General features: G+C 36.8%; 1 protein-coding gene across 1 annotated transcript in view; it reads right to left on the bottom strand.

The window, feature by feature from the left end:
- The window catches only part of PDZD8 (PDZ domain containing 8), a 97,697-nt gene that overhangs the window by 55,128 nt on the left and 25,641 nt on the right, over positions 1–16,928 (bottom strand). The window contains exon 2 of the mRNA XM_079900789.1: positions 14,069–14,194. Within this exon, the coding sequence (XP_079756915.1) occupies positions 14,069–14,194 (126 nt within the window). The remainder of the gene's footprint in view (positions 1–14,068; positions 14,195–16,928) is intronic.

Here is a 16,928-nt window from a genome sequence, read left to right as displayed (position 1 = left end):
TTCTCTTTTCAATTTCTGTAAAAGTAAAAATCCTCTTCAAATTTCTTTCAGTTAGCAAAAACAGGTACTAAAGTAGGTCTTTCATAAAGGTGAAGTGGTGCAAAGCGAACTTTCAAAAAGCAGGGGATACCCGTATATGACCAACACTGATGATGTGGGCATAAATGGAAATAAACTATTATGAGGTTCTTGTAATTTACCTTAAGTAACAATATTCTAAGTATATGGGATACATTAAAGATGCATACTCCAATTCCTAGAGCAACCATATACACAGTATAAAACTATAGTTAGCAAGCCAATAAAGGAATTAAAATGGAATACTAAAAAATATTTGATTCACAAGACAGGAAGGATGAAAAGAAACAGAGGAGAGGAAAAAAAAAACAGATGAGACAAAAAACAAATGGCAAAATGCCAGATCTAAAAACACAACCTCATCAATAACTACATTAAGTATAAGGGAACTAAACACTCCAATGAAAAGGCAGAGATTGTTATACACATAAAAGCAAGAGCCAACTGTTTATGACATATGATACAACTTAAATATAAAGACACAAATAGATTGAAAGTAAAAGGTTGTTAAAAAAAGATATATATCTACACACACACACACACACACACACACCATGAAAATAAGAAATCTGTAGATGCTATATCAATATCAGATGAAATAAATATTAAGGCAAGAAATATTATAAGACAAAGAGGGACCCTTCATAATGATAAGAGAGTCCCCATGTCAAGAAGAAATATGAAAAAGAAACGAAACTGAGTTATTTGTAGTGAGGGGATGGGCCTAGAGTCTGTCATACAGAGTGAAGTAAGTCAGAAAGAGAAAAACAAATACTGTATGCTAACACATATATATGGAATCTAAAAAAAAAGGTTCTGAAGAACCTAGGGACAGGACAGGAATAAAGATGCAGATGTAGAGAATGGACCTGAGGACATGGGGAGGGGGAAAGGTAAGTTGGGACGAAGTGAGAGAGTGGCATGGACTTATATATACTACCAAATGTAAAACAGATAGCTAGTGGGAAGCAACCGCATAGCACAGGGAGACGGAGCTTGGTGCTTTGTGATCACCTAGAGGGGTGGGAGGGAGATGCAAGAGGGAGGAGATATGGGGATATATGTATATGTATAGCTGATTCACTTTGTTATACAGCAGAAACTAACACACCATTGTAAAGCAATTATACTTCAGTAAAGATGTTAAAAAAAAAAGAAGAAACATGCACCTAATAATCAAATTACAAAAGAAGAGAAAAATTAATAGTCATGGTTGAAGATTTAACACGCTTTATTCACTAATTGACCAAACTAGATAAAAATAAAAAACAGTAAAGAAGATCCAAATGATATTACTGGCAGTCCTCACTTTGTGTTAATTGCATAACAGAATTGTGTCCCTGCTTTGCACTGTTCTGACATGCAAGGTTTTGGTTAACACAGTGCCAGGCTGAGTAAGGGTTGTCTGTATATATTTTTGTATAGTTTTGTGTCATAGAAGCACATTAATGCTCTACATATGAAAAAATAGGAATCAATAAGGATAGAAAGGCAGGGGTGGGGGGAGACTGAAACTGAGAGCAAACTGAAACGAACCCAACTGCATTTCAAATGAACAACATAATCACACTAAAGGGGAAAAATTATTCTAATTTATGAATACAGTACATGACCACATGCCCTCAATGGGTAGGGTAGGGGAGAACTGCAAATAAATCCTGAATTCCTTTTAGTAAGTATGTTCTCTGTTCACGTAGGGACAAAGCAATTTCAGAACTATCTGAGATGTAGTATAGGATTGAGCAAATGAGTCAAAGTGCTGATGTTATTGGGAGTCAGGGCTCAAGGGACATAAAAATACAAAAGGGGGAACAACCAAGGCGGGGAAGAACCAAGGCAAGGAACAACCCTATGAGGATGAAATAGAACTGGAAGTATCAGGTGAACTCATGATTTCTAAATTGTGTATCTGTGTGTGTGTGTGGTATGTATGTATATGTTTACAAATGTCTTCACATATATGTATTTCCTAATCCTGCTCACTGAAGGGTCCTATGAATATATGAAGTAGCAATGAACATACCCAACACCCAGATCTTGATTCCTAATACCATTCTCTACTAAAAGGAACCAGGGCTTTTTGGAAAAATAGCCGATTCTAGGACTGTGATGGGGAAGATATAAAATGAACCTGGAACAGCTTGTTATATGTACCAGAAAGTAGTGAAGACCTAAAAAAAAGAAAAAAAGAAAAAAAGGAGAAAGAAAAGGAGGAGGAGGAGGGGGGTGGGGAGGAGGAGGGGGAGAAGAAGAAGAAAAGCAAAGGAAAAAAATACAGGGTTATTTGAAGAGGCTCCTAGTCGTCATATATGAGATAATTTAGGCACCAAAATAATTAAGGATGGTAAAGAATTATAGTGATTGAAAAAAATAGGAATCCATGAGTCCATGCTGATGACAGATAATTATGGAATAAGGGAGAACTCTTGGTAATGAAAGAAGAATGTCAAGCGCTGTGGTTTTCCTGTATTTGTGTTAACATTTAAAAATTTTAAAAATGATGTATTTTTGGAACCCAGTAAAACAGCACTCTAAAAGGTGCTGAGAAAACAGAGGCTTTAGAACAGTGTGTGAGTCAGTGAAGAACTGACCTTAATTAGAACTTCTATCTATAATTAGGACAGACTATCCTAAATATACTGCTCTGGAGTACAGAACTCTCACACAACAGAACTTTATAGGCTTTGCTTTCACTACTATAATCTTAAGTTTGTTTTTTAAAAAATATAAGTGGTTGCTAAAACCGGAAAAGAAAAGAGAGAAGAGAAGAGAAGAGAAGGGAAAAGAGACCCATTACATTGTACAACAAAGATGTAGGGGACAAATCCCTCCTAGAATCTGAGGTCAGAATTTCTTTTCCCCTGAAAAACATGCACAGTTTATCAAGAAATAAAAACTAGGAACTCCATCAAGTTTCCTTTGCTGCCAGAAAACTGATCTTCTCTTCTCTACATGGTTGTTTTTGATCTAATTTATTTTCTATTTAACTGCATATAGGTATATCATTTTTGCAAAATACCTAAAATTCTTTTAGAAGACGGACTATAAATTATAAATTTAAAAATAATAATCTTAATATGATTGTAATACTAATGTGAAATAATTTAGTCTAATAACAATACTACAAATACAGCAATTGAGTTCTTCTGTGGTTAAAATCTAGCCTTAGGCAATGTGAAAAAAAAGCAACTATTCAGAATGACTTTGCTTTTTGGTAAATAGAACCAATTTTTACAAACAAAACTGTGTTTCCATTCTCAACCTTTATTTTGGAAATTCAAAACTGTTATTTCATGTAATTAGAAAAGAACTTCCCTTTACAGTGTGAGACCCTTTCAAATTAATAAAATTCAAATTCCAGTTCTCATAACCAAATATGCAAAAAAGAACACTTTTGTTTAAGGATTTGTTTTCTTCTTGATAAACAAGATAATGATTATATTAAGGCATAATAATAGAAGCCATATCTACTGAAGCCTTACTATGTGGTAGGGAACTGTGGTTTATTTACCTACCTCTGATCACAATTACCAGCAAGGCAGCACCCTTGTCCATTTTTATAGATGTGTAATTTCCCTGAGAACACATGACAGTAAGAGCACATAGCTAGGATGTGAACACAGCACTTTCTAACTCAAAAGCCAGTATTATTTCCACTTCATGTTGCCTTCTAAAGCATAAAGCTTCCAGCTGTACAACTCCAGTATTTTCAGTAAACAGTTTTCTATGAATACTTCTAACTTGTTTCCTCATTGGCAAAATTCACTCTCAAAGCCTTACAACAGATAAGTTTGATAAATCTTCAAACAGACTTCTGTAAGTCTGAGATTACTTCAAAATAAAGTTAAAAAAGAAAAAATCCTCACACAGAAACATTTTATTATTTCAAAATAAAGTTTAAAAAATAAAAAGAAATAAGTCCTTGAACAGAGCCATCATTGTCTGTGGATGATGAATATGATGTTCTATTTCATGGATTTTGGGAAAAAATTATTAAAGTTACATTCTTTTTACTTGATTCAAGGTCAAGCTCTAAAAAGCTTAGAGTGGGCGGAGTCAAGATGGCGGTGTGGGAAGATGCCGCGTTAGAGTCTCCCCACAACTAGGGTGCCTGCTGGCCACTGGTGGGAGACCCTGACACCCAAGGAGATGGGAGGAACCCCTAAGTGAACTGGTAGGATGTGGGGGGACTGAGGAGTAGGAGAAGTGGAGGTCAGACAGGATCAGTCCCCCTGAGGCCAGGGAGATCAGGAGAGGCAGGTGGGAGGGGCCCTCTGGGAGGAGCAGGAGAGGAGGGTGTTTGCCCTGCCCACTCGAGCCCAGGAAACCTGCTGGGCTCCCAGGTGAGGTCCCCTGCCCTCTGAGACCAGGGGAGGGGGGCACGTCTGGGCCCCTTCTGTTCTGTTGAGCCTAAGCCCAACCCCCCACAGCCTCCAGGGCCTTTTCCAGCCCTGTGGGTCCTAAGTATAGGCCCTGCCCACTGCCCAAACCTCGCCCTTGCTTAGGCCTCCCCCCGACCCTTTTCTCCTTTCCCCTCCTCCTCTTTTTTACTATTGTGGTACTGTTGTACCTTCCTGTTGTTGGTTCATCTATATTTTTATTTTTATATTCTTTCTTTTTTTTTTTTTTTTGCGGTACACAGGCCTCTCACTGTTGTGGCCTCTCCCACTGCGGAGCACAGGCTCCGGACGCGCAGGCTCAGTGGCCATGGCTCACGGGCCTAGCCGCTCCGCGGCATGTGGGATCTTCCCGGACGAGGGCACGAACCCGTGTCCCCTGCATCGGCAGGCGGACTCTCAACCACTGCGCCACCAGGGAAGCCCCTTACTTTTATATTCTTTCTAACACATCTGTTAGTTTCCTAGTCTAATTTTATTTTTTACTTTATAATTGTTCTTTTTTTTTGGCCGCCCCTCGTGTCTTGTGGGATCTTGGTTCACGAGCCGGGGGTCGGGCTGAAGCTTCTGCAGTGGGAGCTCTGAGTCTGAACCACTGGACTAACAGAGGCCCTCAGACCCCAGGGAACATTCATCGGAGTGAGGTCTCACTGAGGTCACCATCTCAGCACCAAGACCCAGCTCTACCCAACAGCCTACAAACTCCAATGTTGGAAGCCTGAGGCCAAACAACTAGTAAGATAGGAACACAATCCCACTTATAAAAAAAAAAAAGAGAGCAAAAAAATATGTCACAGATGAAGGAGCAAGGTAAAAACCTACAAGGCCAAATAAATGAAGAGGAAATAGGCAATCTACCTGAAAAAGAATTCAGAGTAATGATAGTAAAGATGATCCAGAATCTCGGAGACAGAATGGAGGTTCAGACTGAGAAAATACAAGAAATGTTTAACAAAGATCTAGAAGAACTAAAGAACAAACAGAGATGAACAACACAATAACTGAAATTAAAAATACACTATAAGGAATCTATAACAGAATAACTGAGGCAGAAGAACAAATAAGTGAGCTGGAAGATAAAATGGTGGAAATAACTGCCAGGGAGCAGAATAAAGAAAAAAGAATGAAAAGAACTGAAGACAATCTCAGAGACCTCTGGGACAACACTAAGTGCACCAACATTCGAATTACAGGGGTCCCAGGAGAAGAAGAGAAAAAGAAGGGTCTGAGACAATATCTGAAGAGATTATAGTCGAAAACTTCCCTAACATGGGGAAGGAAACAGTCACCGAAGTCCAGGAAGCACAGAGAGTCCCATACAGGATAAACCCTATGAGAAACACACCAAGACACATATTAATCAAACTAACAAAATTTAAATTCACAGAAGAAATGTGAAAAGCAGCAAGGGAAAAACAAAAAATAACATGCAGAGGAATCCCCATAAGGTTATCAGCTGATTTTTCAGCAGAAACTATGCAGGCCAGAAGGGAGTGGCAGGATATAATTAAGGTGATGAAAGAGAAAAACCTACAACCAAGATTACCCAGCAAGAATCTCATTCAGATTCGACGGAGAAATCAAAAGCTTTTCAGACAAGCAAAAGCTAAGAGAATTCAACACCACCAAACCAGCTTTATAACAAATGCTAAAGAAACATCTCTAGGTGGGAAACACAAGAGAAGAAAAAGACCCACAAAAACAAACCCAAAACAATTAAGAAAATGGCAGTAGGAACATACATATCGATAATAACCTTGAATGTAAATGGATTAAATGTCCCAACCAAAAGACAGACTGGCTGAATGGATACAAAAACAAGACCCATGTATATGCTGTCTACAAGAGACGCACTTCAGACTTAGGGACACATACGGACTGAAAGTGAAGGGATGGAAAAAGATATTCCATGCAAATGGAAATCAAAAGAAAGCTGGAGTAGCAATACTCAGATAAAACAGACTTTAAAATAAAGACTGTTATAAGAGATAAGGAGGGACACTACATAATGATGTAAGGATCAATCCAAGAAGAAGATATAACAATTATAAATGTTTATGCACCCAACACAGGAGCACCTTGATACATAACACAAACGCTAACAACCATGAAAGGAGAAATCGACAGCAATACAATAATATGGGGGCATTAACATTCCACTTAAACCAATGGACAGATCATCCAAACAGAAAATAAATAAGGAAACACAAGCTTTAAATGATACAATGGACCAGACAGATTTAATTGATATTTACAGAACATTCCACCCAAAAGTGGCAGAATACACTTTCTTTTCAAGTGCACATGGAACATTCTCCAGGATAGATCACATCTTGGGTCACAAATCAAGCCTCAGAAAATTTAAGAAAATTGAAATCGTATCAAGCATCTTTTCTGACCACAATGCTATAAGACTGGAAATCAATTACAGGAAAAAAACTGTAAAAAACACAAATACATGGAGGCTAAACACTGCACTACTAACCAAGAGATCACTGAAGAAATCAGAGAATTAAAAAAATACATAGAAACAAATGACAACGAAAACACAACAACCCAAAACCTATGGGACGTGGCAAAAGCAGTTCTAAGAGGGAAGTTTATAGCAATTCAATCTCACCTCAAGAAACAAGAAAAATCTCAAATAAACAATCTAACCCTACACTTAAAACAACAGAGAAAGAAGAACAATGAAAACCCAAAGTCAGTAGAAGGAAAGAAATCAAAAAGATCAGATCAGAAATAAATGAAAAAGAAATGAAGGAAACGATAGCAAAGATTAACAAAACTAAAAGCTGGTTCTTTGAGAAGATAAACAAAATTGATAAACCCTTAGCCAGACCCATCAAGAAAAAAAGGGAGAGGACACAAATCATTAAAATTAGAAATGAAAAAGGAGAAATCACAACTGACACTGAAGAAATACAAAGGATTATAAGAGACTACTACAAACAACTATATGCCAATAAAATGGAAAACCACAAAGAAATGGACAAATTCTTGGAAACATACAATTTTCCAAGACTGAACCAGGAAGAATTAGGAAATATAAACAGACCTATCACAAGTAATAAAATCGAAACGGTGATTAAAAATCTTCCAACAAACAAAAGTCCAGGACCAGATGGCCTCACAGGCGAATTCTATCAAACATTTAGAGAAGAGCTAACATCGATCCTTCTCAAACTCTTCCAAAAAATTGCAGAGGGAGAAACACTCCCAAATTCATTCTACGAAGCCACCATCACTCTGATACCAAAACCAGAAAAGGACATCACAAAAAAAGAAAATTATAGACCAATATCACTGATGAACATAGATGCAAAAATCCTGAACAAAATACTAGCAAACAGAATCCAACAACACATTAAAAGGACCAGACACCATGATCAAATGGGATTTATCCCAGGGATGCAAGGATTCTTCAGTATATGCAAACCAATCAATGTGATACACCACATTAACAAATTAAGGAATAAAAACCATATGATCATCTTAACAGATGCAGAAGAAGCTTTTGACAAAATTCAACACCCATTTATGATAAAAACTCTCCAGAAAATGGGCATAGAGGGAAACTACACCAACATAATAAAGGCCATATATGACAAACCCACAGCAATCATCATACTCAATGGTGAAAAACTGAAAGCATGTCCACTAAGATCAGGAACAAGACAAGGATGTCCACTCTCGCCACTCTCATTCAACATAGTTTTGGAAGTCACGGCAATCAGAGAAGAAAAAGAAATAAAAGGAATCCAAATTGGAAAAGAAGAAGTAAAACTGTTACTGTTTGCAGATGACATGATACTATACATAGAAAATCGTAAAAATGCTACCAGAAAACTACTAGAACTAACCAATGGATTTGGTAAGGTTGCAGGATACAAAATTAATGCACAGAATCTCTGGCATTCCTATACACCAAGCAACAAAAAATCAGAAAGAGAGGTTAAGGAAACAATCCCATTTACCATCGCAACAAAAAGAATAAAATACCTAGGAATAAACCTGCCTAAGGAGGTGAAAGACTTGTACTCAGAAAACTATAAAACATTGATGAAAGAAATCAAAGATGATATGAACAGATGGAGAAATATACCATGTTCTTGGATTGGAAGAATCAATATTGTGAAAATGACTATACACCCAAAGCAATCTACAGATTCAGTGCAATCCCTTTCAAACTACCAATAGCATTCTTCACAGAATTAGAACAAAAAATTTTACAATTCATATGGAAACACAAAAGACCCCGAATAGCCAAAGCAATCTTGAGAATGAAAAACGGAGTTGGAGGAATCAGGTTCCCCGACTTCAAACTATACCACAAAGCTACAGTAATCAAGACAGTATGGTACTGGCACAAAAACAGAAATATAGATCAATGGTACAGGATAGAATGCCCAGAGATAAACCCGTGCACATATGGTCACCTAATTTATGACAAAGGAGGCAAGAGCATACCATGGAGAAAAGTGAGCCTCTTCCATATGTGGTGCTGGGAAAACTGAACAGCTACATGTGAAAGAATGAAATTAGAACACACCCTAACACCATACACAAAAATAAACTCCAAATGGATTAAAGACCTAAATGAAAGACTAGACACTATAAAATTCTTAGAGGAAAACACAGGAAAAACACTCTTTGACATAAAATACAGCAAGATCTTTTTTGACCCACCTTTCAGAGTAATGGAAACAAAAATAAACAAATGGGACTTAATTAAACTTAAAAGCTTTTGCACAGCAAAGGAAACCATAAACAAGACAAAAAGACAACCCTCAGAATGGGAAAAAATATTTGCAAATGAAACAACACACAAAGGATTAATCTCCAAAGTATACAAACAGCTTATGGAGCTCAATATCAAAAGAACAAACAATCCAATTAAAAAATGGGCAGAAGACCTAAATAGACATTTCTCCAAAGAAGATATACAGATTGCCAACAAACACATCAAAGAATGCTCAACATCATTAATCATTAGAGAAATGCAAATCAGAACTACAATGAGATATCATCTCACACCGGTCAGAATGGCCATCATCAAAAAATCTAGAAACAATAAATTCTGGAGAGGGTGTGGTGAAAAGGGAACCCTCCTGCACTGTTGGTGGGGATGCAAATTGATACAACCACTATGGAAAACAGTATGAAGCTTCCTTAAAAAACTACAAATAGAACTACCAAATGACCCAGCAATCCCACTACTGGGCATATACCCTGAGAAAACCATAATTCAAAAAGAGTCATGTACCACAATGTTCACTGCAGCACTATTTACAATAGCCAGGAAATGGAAGCAACCTAAGTGTCCACTGACAGACGAATGGAATAAGAAGATGTGGCACATATATACAATGGAATATTAGCCATGAAAAGAAACAAAATTGAGTTATTTGTAGTGAGGTGGATGGATCCAGAGTCTGTCATACAGAGTGAAGTAAGTCAGAAAGAGAAAAACTAATACCGTATGCTAACGCATATACATGGAATCTAAAAAAAAAAGGTACTGATGAACCTAGTTGCAGGGCAGGAAGAAAGATGTAGACACAGAGAATGGACCTGAGGACACGGGGTGGGAGGGGGAAGCTGGGGCAAAGTGAGAGTAGCATCGACATATATACACTACCGAATGTAAAATGGTTAGCTAGTGGGAAGCAGCAGCGAAGCACAGGGAGATCAGCTCGGTGCTCTGCAATGACCTAGAGGATTGGGATAGGGAGGATGGGAGGGAGGCTCAAGAGGGAGAGGATATGGGGACATATGTATGCATATGGCTAATTCACTCTGGTGTACAAGAGAAACTAACACAGTATTGTGAAGCAATTATACTCCAATAAAGATCTATTAAAAAAAATAAAAAGCTTAAAAAATAAACATTTATAAGAATATTAAGCTAAAACTATAACAATGACATTATAACAACCTATGACATTATAACAACCTGGACATGTTTAAATAGTGCTCGCTCAAGCAGGAGAAATGTGAATATGTATGCCTAAAGGCTAAGAACTCAAGAAACTTCAACTCGTGACAGTAAGCTAATTCAAAACAACGTTATATATATACAAGTGGTCTACGGAAATGTTCTAATCTTAATTGGTTTATGTGCTCTTAAAAATTTGATCATTCTAAAACTTTCCTCTATTTGTTTCAAATCTTCTTATATCACTAAGTGAAGTTGTCACGGTAAAAATATCTCAAGAGGTCTTAAGCCTTAAATTTCCAAAACTGAAATAAATGATAAGCATTTTTTTGTCCTTCCTCCAAAAAAGGGGGCACTGTTATTTGTTCTTCCATTTTCTCTAGAGTGTCCCTTTCTTTCTGTTTTAGAGATTACAATAAACCCCACAAGATGAATTTATATTCAGAAGCAGGAAAAATGAAAATACTTAGATTACAGTAGTATCTCCTCTTTAGTTTGAATCTTACAAACTTGTAATCTATATGAATTGAGAGTTCTTTTTTTTCTACTAACAAAAATGCTCAGAAGAAAAACAACAATGTAAGAAAGATTTTAATAAGAATATGAGAAGAATAAAAAAGCAGGAATGAGTTGAAAGTAGTAATTAGTAATTTATTCTCTCCTTCATTAACAATTTTAAGTGATCCTTAAACTGTGTGAATAACACATAGCACCACAACACTAAGTAACTTTACATGGTTGGGTTTATAAAGATAGTGACTAAAACACTATTGAGATAGTGTGCTTGTTCCCAAGATTAAGCTGTCACCTGGGAAAGGTGCTGGCCTACAAGGACTAACATAAGAACATGAACTACTGTCCATGCTTTCTCCTTCAACTCTCCAGAAATACTGGTCTTTATTTTTATATTTTTTGACAAGGTGATACAGTCACAAAAATCAAACAGTATAAAAAAGGTTATAGTGAAAAGTTTGGCTCTCACCTTCACCCCTGTCCATCATCATTAACTCAGTTCCTTCAACCTTTTCCCCATAAAAATTTTTATTGGTTTCTTGTATATTCTTTCAGAGATTCATTATACACTTCCTTATTAAAATAAAATAGGATACATATACTTCATAAATTGTAATGTTTTTCTTTGTATTATTTATCTCAATTCAACATGACCTAAATAATGCCTGACTACACTCTCTCAATGCCTTCATGCAGTCTTGGGTTCAAGGCTGACCCAAGGTTTTAAGTGAGCAGTATCTCAAATAAAGCAAGAGAATGGTGAGCAAAGGAGACAGCAATAGCAAGTGGTTAAAAAGCCGCAAACAGGGGGCTTCCTGGTGGCGCAGTGGTTGAGAGTCCGCCTGCCGATGCAGGGGACGCGGGTTCGTGCCCCGGTCCGGGAAGATCCCACATGCCGCGGAGCGGCTAGGCCCGTGAGCCATGGCCACTGAGCCTGCGGGTCCGGAGCCTGTGCCCCGCAACGGGAGAGGCCACAACAGTGAGAGGCCCGCGTACCGCCAAAAAAAAAAAAAAAAAAAAAAAAAAAAAGCCGCAAACAACAGACATATAATTAATCCATAATCTCATCAGCAACACCAAGACAAAAGAACTAGTTTTTTAAAGTTCCTAGCACAGTACCGATTACACATCATATACACTGCATTAAATATCTGTTCAATGAATCAATCAATGAATCTTCTTCAAGGCTATCTTTGCAAGTTTGGGGATAGGCGGGTGAATAGGTAGGTAGGAATTAACAACAGGAGAGTCAAGAAATTTTTTACAAAGCTGCCTTTCAAATGTTTAGAAGTTGCTATGATTATTTTGGAAAAGGTAATCCAATGGTATGATTTTGATGCCTGTGAATCTATAAGAAAATTCACTGAAAGAAAGTATCAGTCCAAAATTTCTTCAGACACAGGCCGCTTGATAAACATCCTTCCAAATGATAATATAAGCCCAAATTATAATTAGATATTTATAATTATAATTAGATATTTATATAATTTATATAATTGTAAATTATAATTAGATTTTAGACAGGAGAGATTTAATACTTATGCTTACCATAGCATATTGGATTAGCTACTTCAAATTCAGACTTACGTAGAGCCGTATTTTTATTGTATATATCATTTTACTGTACATTGCAGTCCCTTTTACAAAATTTACAGCATATTCAGTCTTTCTTTGATAAAAGAATTCCCTTTAAACTAGACTTTCTGACATAATCGTACACAATATTGATTCACTCCAAGACTTAAAAAAATATTTAGCATATTACTAGTATACTCAAAATTAACCTATTAGCAAGGATACAGGTATATTTGGTATAAAATAAAACCTCTGGATTCAAGCACTTATTTTTTATTATGGGCTGAAAATAAAAATAGAGTGATTAAGCAACAAATAAGTGGTCACAGAAATGTAGCAATAAGGATAGTGTTATTTGTAGTTGGAATGATCAGGAGACACAGTAAGGAGGCAGTTTTTAAGGTGAAGCAAGAAAGGGTAGTCTCAAGGAACAGAAGATGGGGTAGGGCCTTCAGCCAGGAGAATAGTGGAGAGTCAACACAGGAGCTTGGTATGTTAAAATATCTAAGGCAGGGAATGGCAAACTACAGTCCATGGGCCAAATCCAGTCCACTGCTTGTTTTTATAAGCCTTGTGGGCTACCAAAGGTTTTCACATTTTTAAATGGCTGAAAAAAACAAATCAAAAGAACTTTATGACACATAAAAATTATAAAATTCATATAATAAAGTTTTACGGGCACACAGCCATGCCATGCCCATTCATTTACCTGTTGTCTATCTATGACTGCTTTCACACTACAAGGCAGAGTTGAGTAGTTGCAACAGAAACCACGTGAATCACAAAGCCTAAAATATTTACTATCTGGCCCTTCAGAGAAAAAGTTTGCCAACCTCTTCTCTTAGGAAGGCCTATGTGGCTGAAGCACTGTGAGTGAGGGGCTGGGTGGAGAAAGAAACTAGAGAGGTAAAGAGGGGCATGCAAGCCATGAAAAAGATTTGGGTCTATATTCTAAGAGGAATGGGGAAGCCATTAGAGAATTTTAAGTGGAAAGTGACAATCAGATATGCATTTTGAAAAGCTCATTCTGGTTGTCACAATGGTAACCCGTGTCAGGAGATAAGTAAGGAGGCTAATGTATTAAGTAGTTCAAGCAAAGTATGAACACAGCTTAGACTATGGGGCTGGAAAAATAAAGAGGCTGGGCAAGATTACTTCTGAGATTCCCTTCCAGCTCTAAAATTTTAAGAATCACAGGAGTTTAAAAGTCTGATTTTGCAACTTTCCAGGGTATTTCCAATTATCAAAAAGAGTTCTCAAAACTGTTATGCTATGAACAGCTTTCTAATAGGTAGTAAGAAATATGCCAACAGAGCATTATGTATCTAAAAAGTTTGGAAATTACTGCAGGATAAATGATCACCCCCACCATTAGAATGCTTTCTAAAATATAGTTTGTATTTTTTATAAGTTGGAAAGCACTACTTTTATGAAATTTACAGTTAAAGAATTTACAGATAATACAATATAAATTAACACAGCGGGGAATAAACACAAATACTGCTCAAGTACATTTTCAGTGTACTTTCTTTCCTATAATGTAGTAATGACAAAACAAAGAACATACCTGCTACATTCTAACAATGTAACTTTAAGGCGGCCTTCCGTAAGTGCCCATTGTTGTATATGGATATGCTCTTCATCATCTTCTTCGAATCCTTGCAAGGTTTGGAATGGGAAAAACGGCTTAAACCTGACAAAAGTAAAGATAAGTCTAAATTTCTGAATAATAAACACCACACTTTAAAGCGTAATAACAAAACCTACCTGTAGGAAAACAACACAAAACAAACATCTAATGCTGCATGTGCCCTATAAAACCAGAGCTTACCACACTCCCCCATAACTGGCAGCAAACAGTGCCTTCTTGGTGGGACCCAGACTTCCTGTTTTTTTGGCATGCCCTCATTGACAAGGCAGGACACCCAGAACAAAGGAAAAGAAAATCTAGAAGCCACCAGTGGGCCCTGAAACTTGGGTGGCACAGGAGAGAGGTTCTTTCTGGACCAGATGGGAAAAGTGTTCCTACTGTAAAAGATCAAAATTCAGAATGCAGTCTTCCATGGAAACAATAAAATTGGATAGCGATTAGTACTAGATAATGATAAATAATAATAATAACAACAACAATTAACAGCAGCAAAGGTATTTATCAGAGATGTTTACTATCTGCCAGGCAGTGTGCTAAGAGCTTTACATGCTTTATATCTTATTCAATGCTCAAAATCCTGAGTGGGCAATATGATTAGCTTCCCACTCCAGATGAAAGGAGTGAGGGTTAGAAAGGTTAAAGAATTTGTTCAACATTACACAGTGAGTGGCATAACCAGAATTCAAGCTAGTTTGACTAGTTGACTACGTAACACTTCAGATACCTATGAATTATTCAGGTCTTTATGTGCTCATTGTTAATACTCTTGGGTTTTATGTAGAAGCTTGTGGTGAGTTATAAACTGTAAGCTTTAAAAACTTTAATTTGAAACATAATTCATACTCCTCCATTAAAGTAAAGGACAAAGAAAATGAGAAAATTGGGCTTGAGGGCCTATAGTTTTCAACTAACCCTACACGCTGTCACTAGACATGACATTTGTCTGCTCAAAAGCTTTAATGCCTTCTCACTAACCACACACAGTATAAACGATAGTCAAAAGTTCTTGGTTTCATATTCAAGGTCTACCACAATTAATCTTTCCAATGGTATTTTTCCTTATTAGAAACCTTCCAATCTAGGAAGTGTAGTCACCTCATGTACCCAGAAGATGCCATGCATATTCCTGCTTCCAAGCCTTTTGTACCAACTGGAGGTTTTCCCTATTCCTCAAAGCCTACCCAAACCCTAAACACTTTCTATAATCAGCTTTAGGTCCTACATCACAGCAGACCACACGCACTGCTTTCACTCTTCTTTACCTTGCAGTCATTTAAACTGCTGGGCACTTATGCCTTGAAATCTCAAATGTGACCTGGTTTCACAATTATCTTTACCCCTCACACACTATCGGGACTGAAGTATGTATTGATCTGATTTATAAAAATCCAACATAAAAAAATGAAACAAACATTTAGAAAATATGAATAGCCCACAACAATTTATACTGAAAGATAGTGATAGAGAGGGAGAAATACTATTTTACAGTTTCCCAATGAACAGGATTAAAGAAAAAATTCTTAGGGAAAGATAAGGAGGTATACAGACAATGCTCAGTGCTTTTCTCTTGCTTCTGAAAACAGATGGAAAACAGAAAGCCCCTTTAGCTTCCTAATTTCCATTGAAATCATTTGATTCAGACAGACTGGCACCAAATTTTTGAGAGAAAAAAAGAAACTACATTTATCATGTTAATACGATGTTGTAGCTGAGTGTTTTTAATAAACAACCCTTATGGCTCCTGAAGAACATATAACTGTCACTCTATTAAAAAAAAATCACAAAAAGCACTACATACACTAGCAACCTTGAATATAATAATCCAAGTTTGCTAAGTCACAGCTGCTCTATGAATCAAATTTTCTTGTCAAGTATAAAGTTAAAATTTGATTAAAAAATTTCTCACAGGTGTGTGACTTCAATGTTGTAAGTAGTAAAGTCTAATTTGGGTTTATTAATGCTTCTAGGGGGGTTGCTAAAAGGATTTAGGCACAAAAATAAACTAGAATCAGAAAAAATGTATTCCATTTTAAAATAACACACTAAACAGTGGGATAGAGCTACTTGTTCAACACCCTCTCACCATACACAAAAGTAAACTCAAAATGGCTTAAAGACTTAAACATAAGACATGATACCATAAAACTCCTAGAAGAGAACATAGGCAAAACATTCTCCGACATAAATCGTACCAATGTTTTCATAGGTCAGTCTTCCAAGGCAATAGAAATAAAAGTGAAAATAAACAAATGGGACCTAACCAAACTTACAAGCTTTTGCACAGCAAAGGAAACCATAAACAAAACAAAAAGACAACCTATAGAATGGAAGAAAACATTTGCAAACGATGCGACCCACAAGGGCTTAATTTCCAAAATTTACAAACAGCTCATACAACTCAACAACAACAAGGAAAACAGCCCAATCGAAAAATGGGCAAAAGTTCTAAAGAGACATTTCTCCAAAGAAGAAATACAGATGGCCAATAGGCATATGAAAAGATGCTCAACATCGCTAATTATTAGAGAAATGCAAATCAAAATTACAATTAGGTACCACCTCACACTGGTCAGAATGACCATCATTAAAAAGTCTACAAGTAACAAATGCTGGGGAGGTTATGGAGAAAAGGGAACCCTCCCACCCTGTTGATGGGAATGTAAGTTGGTGCACAGTCACTGTGGGAAACAGTATGGAGGTTCCTCAGAAAACTAAAAATAGAATTACCATATGATCCAGCAATCCCACTCTTGGGCATATATCCAGACAAAACTAT

Source organism: Stenella coeruleoalba, assembly GCF_951394435.1.
Source record: "Stenella coeruleoalba genome assembly, chromosome: 16".
In the NCBI taxonomy this organism is placed as follows: Eukaryota; Metazoa; Chordata; class Mammalia; order Artiodactyla; family Delphinidae; genus Stenella; species Stenella coeruleoalba.
This window is presented reverse-complemented; position numbering and strand designations above follow the sequence as displayed.